The sequence below is a fragment of the Mastacembelus armatus genome, chromosome 15, assembly GCF_900324485.2.
Source record: "Mastacembelus armatus chromosome 15, fMasArm1.2, whole genome shotgun sequence".
NCBI classification, from domain to species: domain Eukaryota; kingdom Metazoa; phylum Chordata; class Actinopteri; order Synbranchiformes; family Mastacembelidae; genus Mastacembelus; species Mastacembelus armatus.
The window spans coordinates 13,268,898-13,281,088 of NC_046647.1; the positions used below are offsets into that span (position 1 = coordinate 13,268,898).

The 12,191-nt window shown below is 39.4% G+C and overlaps 2 protein-coding genes across 2 annotated transcripts; one reads left to right on the forward strand and one right to left on the reverse strand.

Moving 5' to 3' along the window:
* Window positions 1-998: 998 nt before the first annotated feature.
* klhl31 (kelch-like family member 31) lies at window positions 999-4,942 on the reverse strand. The gene is made up of 3 exons (XM_026308897.1): window positions 4,841-4,942; window positions 2,825-4,030; window positions 999-2,733 (listed from the first exon to the last, which is right to left on the reverse strand). Exons 2-3 carry the CDS (start codon window positions 3,997-3,999, stop codon window positions 2,001-2,003), a joined length of 1,908 nt encoding a protein of 635 aa, XP_026164682.1. The 5' UTR covers window positions 4,000-4,030; window positions 4,841-4,942; the 3' UTR covers window positions 999-2,000.
* A 514-nt stretch (window positions 4,943-5,456) lies between these two features.
* eloal (elongin A, like) lies at window positions 5,457-10,721 on the forward strand. The gene is made up of 11 exons (XM_026308894.1): window positions 5,457-5,558; window positions 6,468-6,524; window positions 6,616-6,728; window positions 6,836-7,805; window positions 7,894-7,993; window positions 8,070-8,237; window positions 8,327-8,424; window positions 9,346-9,526; window positions 9,740-9,854; window positions 10,305-10,411; window positions 10,597-10,721. The coding sequence occupies exons 1-11, from the start codon at window positions 5,481-5,483 to the stop codon at window positions 10,656-10,658; spliced, it is 2,049 nt and encodes a 682-aa protein (XP_026164679.1). The 5' UTR covers window positions 5,457-5,480; the 3' UTR covers window positions 10,659-10,721.
* The last annotated feature ends 1,470 nt before the right edge of the window (window positions 10,722-12,191 follow it).

The window sequence follows — 12,191 nt, forward strand, 5'->3', positions numbered from 1 at the left end:
GGCTCCTCCCACCTGTCTGTCAATCAGAGCAGGTAGTGGTACTGCGTTCGTGTGCTGTCGGAAATAGTCTTTTGCAATGAGAAACGCTTTAGGCTAATAAAAATTAGCTCGTACTTTCCACATTTATCACTGATGCAAATTTGATTCGCAAGGCGCTTCAGTAATTTAATTTGAGCTTCATAATAGGCATAAATGGGCATTTTCACTGTTTTCCGATATTTTAAACACTAAACAATAAATTACGAAAGAAAATGGGCTAATTTTCAGAATTATTGATGTATGAAAATAATCTGGGTGCATCATTACAGCTGTTTTTATGTGTTCTATTGTGAACATGCCCAAATATAAGCAGTTTAATTATAACACAAATTTACAACAAAAACAGCAGGTCTTCAAAAACTACATTTAGAAAAAAAGAATTTGTTACCAGAGCAGAACCACATACAGGACAGGGTTTGTCATAGCTGATATTGTAGTTTAGTGGTGAAAATTTCAAACAAACGTCCAATACATGAAGGGGAATTTATCCTCCATATCACATAGTAAAGATGTACTAACATGACACCAGTGATGAGAATGCGTCACAATTTGAGACTAACATCAGAAGTCTCAACATCACTGTTATGCCCAATATCAGGAAAGATGTGATAATGTGGTAGTACATTTATGTGTTTATTTGGCTCCTGTTACATGCCTGAAGTCCTGCTTCCTTGTGTCATTTGACAGCACTGGTGTAGGATTAAAGACAAAGGTCAAAAGTGCAGATTTTTTGACTCAAATGGAAAATGCCCTCGCTGACCTCTCCATTTCCTCTTTGTAAACACAGTACTTTACATTATTGTTTTCATACCACGGTGACACTTTTCAATCCCATCAACCCATTTACCAATATTACATGTAGCTTGGTCTTTTCAATCATTTCCCCCCAAAAGGTTAAAGAAATACTTTAAAGATTTGCATAATAGCAAAAAACATGGATAAATGACCATGGCTCAAAGTAGCTTATACATTTTTTTAATTTAAAAAAAAGGAAAAAAGACATGAGCACTCAGGGAATTCATGTGATCTGAGTTCCAGGAAAGCTCAGGTTGAAAACATTGTTCCTAGGTCATATTTTTCTTTTGATCTTTTACAAATAATGTATTGCAGTCACATCAAAACACATTCAGACCCCATAATTTCAACATATTCTCACCAGAATCGGTTTCCTTCACATTTATAGTGTTTATGACACAATATATGACTCAGCAATACTGAATACTGTACATGAGACATGTAGAGAAACTGCAGTCTCATTGTGATGCAACAGTTTTTTTAAACACTAATCACAAGCACCTACTCCTGGTAGGCAGTGCCAACACTTCTTCCTGCTTTTGCTTTCTGCTGCTCATTATTCTGTTCAAGGAGCCTACCTCAGAATCACAGTGGTTACAGTCAGTCAGAATCCAGTATTATTATTTCTGTGGTAGTATGTAAAAAAGACAGTTGTGTAACAGTCTAATCTCAATAACACAACGACTTAGCATTTTTATACCTTTTATTTCAGTTTAAGTAATATTTTATTTGCTATAGAAAAATGGGCTATTGAAATTATACCAACTGAACTGGCCCCAAAAGGAAATTTCGAAAAATCTAAAAATGATAAACTTGGTTATTGCTATGTCCAATTTGTCTCCATCTTAAACATTATCTGATGCTATTGATGCCAAATATATTATTATTAAACTATAAAAATCTGAAAAGACGTCTCACGGTTTCTGGCTGCTCTTTTAAAAACAACACTAGCCTCAATTTCTTTCACATGAATGCATTTTTAAAAACTACTTAAAGAATGTGTTCCCAAATTAGCAATCTTTGACTAATTTTTGTTCATCTAAAGAGAGTTGATGACCACTTAAAATGATCGATCTAGCCCCCACAGAGAGAGGATTAGACCTATAGATATAGACAAGCTGGAGCCCTTTAGACATGTTAACTATCTCTTTATATTCAGCTAAACTTTATATACTGACTGGTGCCGATGAAACCGAACTGGCTCTGGACTCTCTTGTTTTTCGTGTGGGTATGGTGACTACACAGCATGAAATGCCAACTGTAGCTTCCGGCAATTCATCATCCTCGGTCCATTCATTGAGGTCAGGGTTGTAAACCTGAATGCATTTCTTGTACTTCTTTTCGCCCTCGTTCCAGCCTCCAAGAAGATAGATCTTGTTGTTCAAAATGGAAATACCTGCTGTGCTCACACCTGTGTGAAGGGGTGCGCAGTAGCTCCACTGCCCATTATGAGGGTTGTATGATTCGACAGTGAGGACGTCCACCCTCTCTCCACGACCTCCCAGCTGACTGCCACCAATGACGTAGGCTCGGTCTCCCATGGTGGCAGCGCAGTGCCAGCCTCGAGGTGTGCTCAGACTGCTCTTATCCTGCCACGTGTCAGTGGAGGGGTCATACAAGCACACGGCCCTGGAGTAGGCGTTGTTGATGTAACCTCCAGATACAAGGATCTTGCCATCAATGACTGAGCTGCCGTGACAGCAGCGTGGCACCTCCATGGGAGCCTTCATCTGCCACTGGTTGGAGGAGGGCACGTAGCACTCCATAGAGGCCTGAACACCATCAGAGTTTCGCCCACCGATGGCAAACAAGAGGCCGTTGAAAGTGTTCAGGCTGAAGTGTGTGCGCCTCTGGATCATGTTGTTCAAGTGAATCCAAGTGTTGAAGCGGGGGTCATATCTAAAGAATGTGAGAGGTGATTTAAAGTTATTTTCTAATTCTTCACAATCACAATATGACAAATGCAGAATTCAGATCTATTAGTTTTTACCTGCAGAAGTTACTAACAGCATGCTTAGCCTGGTTCCTTGCATCATTCTGGTCCTCACCACCTGCCACGTACAGGAAGCCATCCAAAACTGCCACACACTGATTAAAACTCTTTGCTGGCATTTCTGTCAACTTATTCCACACGTTATCTGCATCTCTGTAGAGAACGTCTTTGCTAAGAGATTTCTCTGTCAAGGCAGGACGCCCACCAACTGTGAGTATCACCTTGAGGCCACCGCGCACTTTTGTTCTGCGTGACTGGAGGATGTTCTGTTGGTATGGCAGCAGGTGGTAATTCATGGCATCGACAAGGAGACGGTGGCACTCGGGGTCTTGCATCATTCTAGGCACACTCTGAACATGATTCACCAGGTCTTGGGCACCAATAGTGCCAAAGCGGATGTGTGTTAAGAGATCTGCTGCATACTTCAGTCTCTTCTCATCAAAGTCCAACCATTTCATGGCGATCTGGAAGGCTGTGACCTCAGAGGGTAGCTGCAGGGAATCATCTGAGAGGAAGTCACTGATCTGCTCATAGGTGAGCTTCAGGAACTGCTCCATCTCAGAAAACTCAATGAAGTTCTGCCGCATGAACTTCTGAGTTGCCTCCTTGGTTTCTTTGAGGTCGTAGGCATCAGCAATATTGGCCACATACATGCAATTCTCCACGCTTAACTCCTGCATGAGGAAATCGCTGCACATCTTCACTAAGGTGCCAATCTGCAGCAGCATTGCCGCAGCGATAGTGCTGCCAATGCTGTACAGCGACAGGGTCAGCTTTCCAGAGTATGCGTATGTAATTGCAGTGGCGAGGCCAACTGGTGAGATGTCGTTCAGCTCAATCTTCTGGAGGGTTGAATCCTTCTTCAAGATGTTTCGAATGTATTCACTGCAGGAGGCCATGACAACTTTGTGGACATCAAACGACTTTGATTTGGTGGCGACTGTTAGATCACAGAGGAAGCTCTCGTGTCTCATGTTGCTCAAACCCTCCAGGAGGTTTGGTGCATACAAAGTATCAGTAACTTCAGTTGAAATGCAGCTGAAGCCATTTCCTCCTTCTAACAGAGTGTTTAATCCATTGATCTTATTGATGGGGCTGTCCTCAACCATTATAGTCATTTCATTTATGTCTCCCTTATTCTTTTTGGTCGCCTTGTTCTTTTTGGGTGCCATAGCTGTAGCAGCAGAACACAGCCCAGACCTTCTGCAAATATTAAATAACACATGTCAGATTTTGTCAGAAACATCCATTACAACTTGAATATGATGCACAGACATCCAAAGTGTATCAGTCAAAAAATTAAGAATTTGCCTAGAAGGGATGAAGAATATGCCACATTCACAAGACTGAACCACTCAAAAATAGCTTCTATTGCTGAAACATTGTTTTCCCGTTGTCCTTGTATCATGTATCAAACGTTGCATCTAAGGAGGAGACATTTCCTTACATTTTGGAGTTAATGGGATTTATTTGGACACCTCGGAAAGCATGTCTGCTACCAGGTGATGCTGGAGTGAGTGAGTGTGTCAACAGGCTCCTCTTTGCATCTGTCACAATTTATCAGGAGTATGTCCAGGAATAGCAACGCTGGATGGCTCACCCATGACGTTCCTTTTATAGACTTGAGCAGCAGGCCTCGTCCTCTGACTCTTTAAAGTCAGATTGGGGAAATAAATTTTTTACTCTCTCTCTCTCTTTTTTTTTTTCAGACTTGTCCCAGACATGTCTGCAATTAGTCTACAAACCAGTTTTATAAAATGACTCTGCTCACATTATCTACCAAAAACCCTGGCAAACCTATCGTAACGCTTGTTTATGTGTAACAACCCACTTTATGCAAACATACATAGCATAAGAAAATATAATTCCCTTTTGAAGCCAGAGTAAGTGTGAAAGGAGCACATGTTCCATCATTTTCCATTCTAAAATGGCAAACAAACATTCAGTGCACCAATTGTGGTGACTAAAACAGCTAAAATTGCAAACAGCCAAGCTTGTTAAAGCTCCACTTACCTGAGAAATGAAGTTGAGGCTGGTGATAAAGGAGCCTGTGCCTCCAGTTACTGGAGCAGGGAGAGAGAGAGACCAGCAGACACCCCTGCTGAAAGAGACATACGCTTAACTCCTCCTCCAGGGGAGTGCCAATCAAGTATTGTGCAATGCATGTGGCAGAGGGAACAGACCCCCAACATAAAGCATCCCACAATAGCCTCCAATCAGTAGATGTCAACATGCTGTGGGGGCTTACACCACTGAAATCACATTGACGATATAGGTTAAGGACCAGCCAAATACCTTTTTTTTTTTTTTTTACTTTTACAGTAAAACCAGCACATCCAATAGTAGAAGTTACTGCAGCTGCATCTCTGCAGAAGATATTCAAGAGTTTAAAGAGACATGAAAAAAGCGAGTTTTTGGAGAAAACAGTTTCCCCACAGTTTAAGTCTAATGCTTGTTTTATTTTGGATGATGTGTGCGCATGGCAGCTGAAAGATGTACTGACTGCACTAACAGGTTTGATTATTAAGCTACAGGCCTATAAAGATAGTAATTTGTAAACCATCAGTCGTTTCATCGGTTCCGCCCATTATAATAGTGTCATCAATGGGCGCGCGCTGCCCGGTGTGTAGTCGGTTGCACGTGAGTCACCGTGATGGCCAGCAGCTCTGATGTGATGAAGAAAGTCGTGCGGTTCAAACTTCAGCTCACTGACACCGCAGAGTCTGCTACGGTAGATACAATGCGTCTTTATTTAATGAGTGGGCACAAGGGACTGACCAGCCTGAAGGTGCTGCCTTCAGGACAGAGATGGTTTGCTGTCGGACAATAAAACACTGTTTTCCCCCTCATGTGCTGTAGGGTTTATGCTAAATAATGACACAGACAAAAAATATGAACTTAACGTCGGAAGTTTTTTTTATCCCCAAACTTTTTAAAAGCCCTGTATTCATTTATTTATTTATTTTAAACAGATCCCACGGTGTTTCATTTAGCCGATGGCTTTCTGTCTGCATACTAATTTATTAGTTAGTTGTTGGTCTTTCATGTGTGGGCAGAAGCTGATTGAGCGTTTCAGCCGTGGACATATGCTCTGCTGCAGCCTCACCGCATTTTAAAGCGGGGTCGGGCTGTTTAAATGGGAGGGTCTTTGCTGCTAAAATTGGCAACTCCTCCAGTTGTTCAACTTATGGCTGCTGTCAATCACCCATGAAGGTTGTGACGCTCTGCGTGTTTGTTTGAGCCAGTTTTGTTTGTAGATGTAAATAGAAATTAGACAAATGTTTAGGTGTTTAGATTAAATAACATTATAATCTCAAATGCACAAGCTGAAAACACCCAATTCATTGATATAGTGAGACTTCATAACAACCAGCAGTGGCATTGTCCATTTATAGTTAACAGTAAAAGGAGCAGCCTAAGTGGGTGTGTGAGGTTCCCATACATAGCTTCTGCTCTGAATGCACAGCATCAGCAATTGTGCTGCTCCAAAATCAGGACTGCCATATTTGGCATGTCTGATTTTCTTCATTTTAGTTAATGTTCTAGCAGGCTTTTTTTTTGGGTCCTAAACACTCAGCAGTTATAAACTGCACCTAGCAAAGAATCAGAGGGATTCATGTATTTTACTCTCTCTTTCCAGGTTCTAAAGATTTTGCAGAAACTCAAGGATCTGGATATCACATTAGACATTCTTGCTGTGAGTCTCTGTTGCAAATAATGGATGTTGGGTTTTTTTTTGCATATGAATTTTCATTGATTGCACTAATTAGTATCTACATGTGAATTAGGAAACTGGAATTGGCAAAACGGTTAATTCCTTGCGCAGACACGAACAGGCTGGAGAGCTTGCCAAATCACTAGTTAGAGGTTGGAAGAAATTGGTTCCTAAGGAGTCCTTAAGGTGAAGTGTAGTTAACTTTTTTTCCCCCCAAAATATGAGAGTATAATGTGTAATATACACTTTTATCAGTGTTTGACATCTTCATTTTGAATTTTTCCCTGATGCAGCCACACAGAAGATGGGGACGTGTCAGAGAAAGTGTCTATAAAAGACAAACTGGATGACCAAACCTGCCCAAATACTGGATCTTTAACAATGGAAGATTTAAACAATAACTGCTCAACGTCTTGCAGCAAAAGTCAGGATTCGTCCGACGAGGGCGATAGGAAAGCTGATTCAGAGAAACAACATTGTGAGGAGCAGAAAAGAAAAAGGAATCCAAATGAAAATTACAAAAAAAGTCAGCAAGAAAATGAGAACATTTTTGAGAATGCCATTGTAAAGAAGAAAATTAAGATCCAAGAAGATAAAATTGACACTTTAGTTGTTTCCGAGAAGAAAAAAAATGATCAGAGTGACAGAAAATCAAGAGATGGTGATATTTGGCTTGGAAACAAAACCTCAGAGGACACCCATCAGAAAACCAGGTCTGATTCCAGGGACAAATGTGAAAGTGACTCTGATAGTGGAAGATCTGGGCCAGAAAAAGAGTCAAATAAGAAATCAAAAAAATCAAGAAAATTGTCAAAGGAAGACAAAGGATCCCTTTCATTTGAGTCCAGTGACAAATACTCAAAAATGTTAAAACTGACAAATGACAGTGACAAAAGCTCTTCAGGAATATTGAGTAGCTCAGAGATTCAAAACAGACAAAGGAAAAAAGCAGGTAAAGAGAGGCATGTCAGGCATATACATAAGTTGGAGTCTGAACCTGTGGAACATTCAAAACACAAAAATAAAAAGGACACAATAAAGCACAAAGACAGGTATGGTGACAGTGACCAGGAAGAGCCCTCCATGTCATTTGAATCTTATTTGAACTATGACATGAATGTTTTCAAGAGAAAAGAACAATGCAGAGTGAAGAAGCCTTTCAAAAAAATCAACACTGTAGTAAAAGAGAAGGCAACCAAAGACCCTTGCACCAAACCAGTCGAGTCACCTGTGATATCTCTAAATTTTACCTCTCCACAAACGGTATGTTTGACATATGAGCTGTAAAGTTTTGCTTTTAGAATGCAGGGCCTGACTGACTAATAATGACTAATAATGCCTCATATTTTAGACATGTCAACAGTCCATCGTGGATATGATGAGCATTCCTTTACCTGCTGTCCTACCTGAATGTGAAAAGCCATCCAGTGTTGAGTACTTGGAGCGGAGAGGTACAGTATGCGTAACAAACAAAACTGTACTGTTAAATGAGTTATTTTGTTCTTAAAATTCCTCCTTTTGTCAAAGTCGAGAAGGAATCGGACTACTGTGACATGTCCGAGGAGTCTGCAGTCTTCACTGGTCAGCGACTTAACAGAAAGATGCAAGTGTACTCTGGTGCCAAAACCATCTTCCTCCCAACCATGATGAGCTTGTACCAACAATGTATCCGCACACTCCAGAATAATATTAACTGTGAGTAAAGCCCAGATAGCCTTTTTTGTTTGGCTCTGATGTCTGTCAGTGGGCTGGATTTGTATTTAAGTACAAGGATCTCTTCTCAGTGCTTTATGAAACTGGTGGAGTCCCGTTTGAGATCCTTGAGCCGGTGTTGGAGAGGTGTACACCAGAGCAGCTTCTACGCATTGAAGAATGCAACCCAGTAAGAATGGGACATGAATACCGGTACTGTCTCCGCGGTCGTTTGTATTTGCTCTTCTGTGCAACTTATTAAACTAAAGCCACTTTACTAGATCCATTTTAAATTAGGGACTGCTCTCTGATATGCCACGTTCTCCTCTCCATCTCTAGGTCTGTATAGGTAAATTAGGTGTTATTGGGATTTATTTGGACACCTCGGAAAACAATATGTTAGTCATGTTTTTAGTGTGTGTGTGTGTGCGCTTGTGCACGTGTTTGGGTGGTGGCTTGACAGTAGGCTGCAGCCAACTCAGCACAGGGTAAGACTTTTTTGCAATAAGTTGTTGCATTTACAGCTGTTTTTATAAAATAAACTGATGAGTGGGATGAGAAAGGTAGGCCTGTATCATACTTAATTATTTCACAAGTCAATGCATGGGGAAACATTACTATGAGAGAGAGCTTACTATGTTTAGTCCAAAATCCTGTTTTTGTGGCTGACATTGAACCTCTCCAAGGTGTGTGATTTAGAACGGCAGGTTTTATGACCTAACAGAAGCATTAAACTACATGCAATTTGCTTTGTATAGTATTAAAAAAACTTTTTCTGAGATGTATGAACCCTTACATTTGCCACCAATAATGTTACCACATTTGAAGTCACTTGGCTGCCATATTCTGTGTAGAATCATATTTAGCCGATCAATAACTTCCTGTACTTTATGTGCCAGATTTGGAGGAGCTTGAAAAGCTTTTAATAATATTAGTGAGCAGGTTTACCACTGAGAGTGTCTAAGTTATTCTGAAGTGTTCTTTCTAGATTACTAATGTAACATTGGACATTGGACACCTTGGACAGAGATTAGAAAATTTATTGTAAAAGTTGTAATTAGGAAATAGTTTTGAGTATACAGGTTTATTAGCCCTGTAACTATTTCTACAGATCTACATGGGTGCGACAGACCATTTATGGGGGAAACACTGCCAGAGGGACTTCAAAGACTCCAAACTTCAAGAGTATGAATCGTGGAAAGAGATGTACATCAGGCTGTCTGAGGAGAGGGAAAGGAAACTGCAAAGGCTGACGAAAAGCATCGTCTCAGCACATTCTAAAAAGCCCAAAGGTGTGTTCTGCTTACCGAACATCTGTAACAGAAAGTGAAAGAGACCAATCTAAAATGGAACAGTATTGGTGTCCTAAATCGTCAAAAAATCAAATTAATCCACACCGTGAAGCAAAATATAAACATAAAAAACAGAATTATTTAAATACATTGCATAGTGTAAAAACAAATACTGTCTAGTCCCCTTGACGTTCTGCACTTTTTTTTTTGTAGGTCGGCAGGTGAAGATGGCATTTATTCACACTGTTGCCAAGCCACCGAGAGATGTACGAATTCAGCAGGAAATTCATGGAACTGCTGTTCAGCAGCCTCATCAGCTCAAGTGCAGGTGGGTTTCAACATCTTAAGCACTGAGAAATTTTAAATGTAATTTTTTTTATTAGCTCACGATTAGTTTATTCATCTGTTTATTTATAATAAGTGTTTTTATTTTAAGTTCATAAACCAAATGAGCATGACTCATACTAGGCCATTGTTGTCGCATCTGTTTATCTCGTCTTGTAAGCCTTGTGCTCGGAGATTCACAGATAACAGCGAATAGAATTTAGTGGGCTTAGCCAAATGCAGGAATTGGAGAAATGTGCTAGATAAACTGTTTTTATTCTGGTTAGAGACAGCCTTTCTTTTAATATGAATTGTTGCAACATGGGATGTTATGTGCACTGCCTGTGGTGTAGCAGTGTCATTAGAGATGGGCTGATATTTTTTAAATTTATGTGCAATGTGTTATTCAAATTAAATCATTAAATTAGTGCATTATTATTTTCTCTATTTTCAGTGTGAAGGCTCAGGAAAACCGATCGAAGCCAAGTTGTAATGAGCCCAGCAGGTCCAGCAGCACCACTTCAGGGTCAAGCAATACACAAGACTCTCGCAAAAAAACAAGTGAGATGAGAGTATTGTAGATGCAGTGCTGTTAGATTTTGCCTTTTTTAAACTGGCCTGTTCAGATAATTATTTTCAGTTTTTCTTTGTAAGCCAGTTATTTTTTTAGTTAAAGATTTAACTTGTGTAATCCTGAGATTTACGTTTGACCTAGTTTGTGTTCATAAATTTTCTTCTTCTCACAGGGGTTGCTCCAATGATGGCAAAGTCCTTAAAGGCATTTAAGAAACAGCTGGGACGCAGATAAATGCTCTTGTAAGATGTTGGTATTTACAGTGTGTGGAGGTGGGGAAAGTGCACTCTATCATTCAAAAACCTTAGACTTATGTTAACTTTATTCTGTGTTTGTCTAAATACACAGCCAATGGTCATATTTTCTTCTCTAGATCTGTGATATATCTTCACTATTAAATGCATAATAAAGTCAGCAAATTCACTTGATTCAATGTTTTTGTCTTTAATCCTGTGAGCTGAAAAGTGAGTGGTAGGTTTTTAAGGGGTGTGACTCCCTCTAGTGGACATATAAAGTAGTTATTTGTGTGTGTGTGTGTGTGTGTGTGTGTGTGTGTGTGTGATTTACTCATTTAATGCTAGTGGTTTGACATAAATACATGTTTTGATACCTCTTCCAAATTAACTCAAAGTAAACCAAAAGCTGAACTAATAATGTATTTAAAGTGACTTCTCTTTTAGAAACAACAGCATTTATCACACGTTAAATCCAGAAACATACATTGTAATATCACATCCTGTATGACTTGATTTAAACAGATTCCTCACATTCAATTACTGTGCAATTGCTGGATAAATTCCTGCTTTTAGATACAAATGTCTAAATAGGGCATGGCTGAAATTGATGGGGAGGCATGTGAGCAAGATTGGATTACCAACTAAGAATTGTGCCTGGGGAATATACAGAGCATTACTGAAGTGTCATGAAAACTACTGTACCATGGCAAAAGATTTAGTTTAGGTTCTGCTTTTTAATAACTTATCTTGACGATTTGTTTTAAAAAATGATGCTTTATAAAAATCTAGCTTTCAGCAGATAATGGCCCTATTCCTAAATTAGTTTGAATTTAATCAACTTACTTCAAAGCAAACCTAGTGCCATGTAATATTCCAGCAAAGCAGCACTATGCAAGATACATAGGCAGGCTACCAGATGCACATCGACAAATTTTTTCTCCAGGACAAAGTATCAAGCTGGTTTATTTGCTGATATTTTTTTTCTAACTATGGCACAATGTAAATCCAGGTCACTTTAAAAGCAGATAATAAAAAAACTCTGAAAAACATACTTTCTTATAATCACTGAACCATCCATCTAGGCTACCACTTATCCTGGTATATTAACTGGGGTTCAAACACACAGCCTTTCTGTTATGATGCAACATTGCTAGCCATCACATCACCATGCTACTCCATCATTGATTTTTAATGCTAATCTATAACTCCTACTAAGCAGCATCTTTATGTTGTAGCTGGTGTTACCATTAAGCTAATATTCATTTTATACAGCTGGATAGTTAAATCCACAACAAGGTAGTATATAATTTTTTTGTTTCTAAAATGAATCATTGTGGGAAATACTTTTATTTACATAAACCCTCATTTTAGGCAACTTTTTCTGTTTGAGGAATCAACATGTGGATCTCCTTACCCACAGATGACTGGGATCATTTTAAACTCAGACCAAAACAGTTTTTACAGCAGTATCTGATCTTTGGGTCGTCATATAATGATCTGAGGGCTTGCTGTTTTGTCTGACTTTTATTGT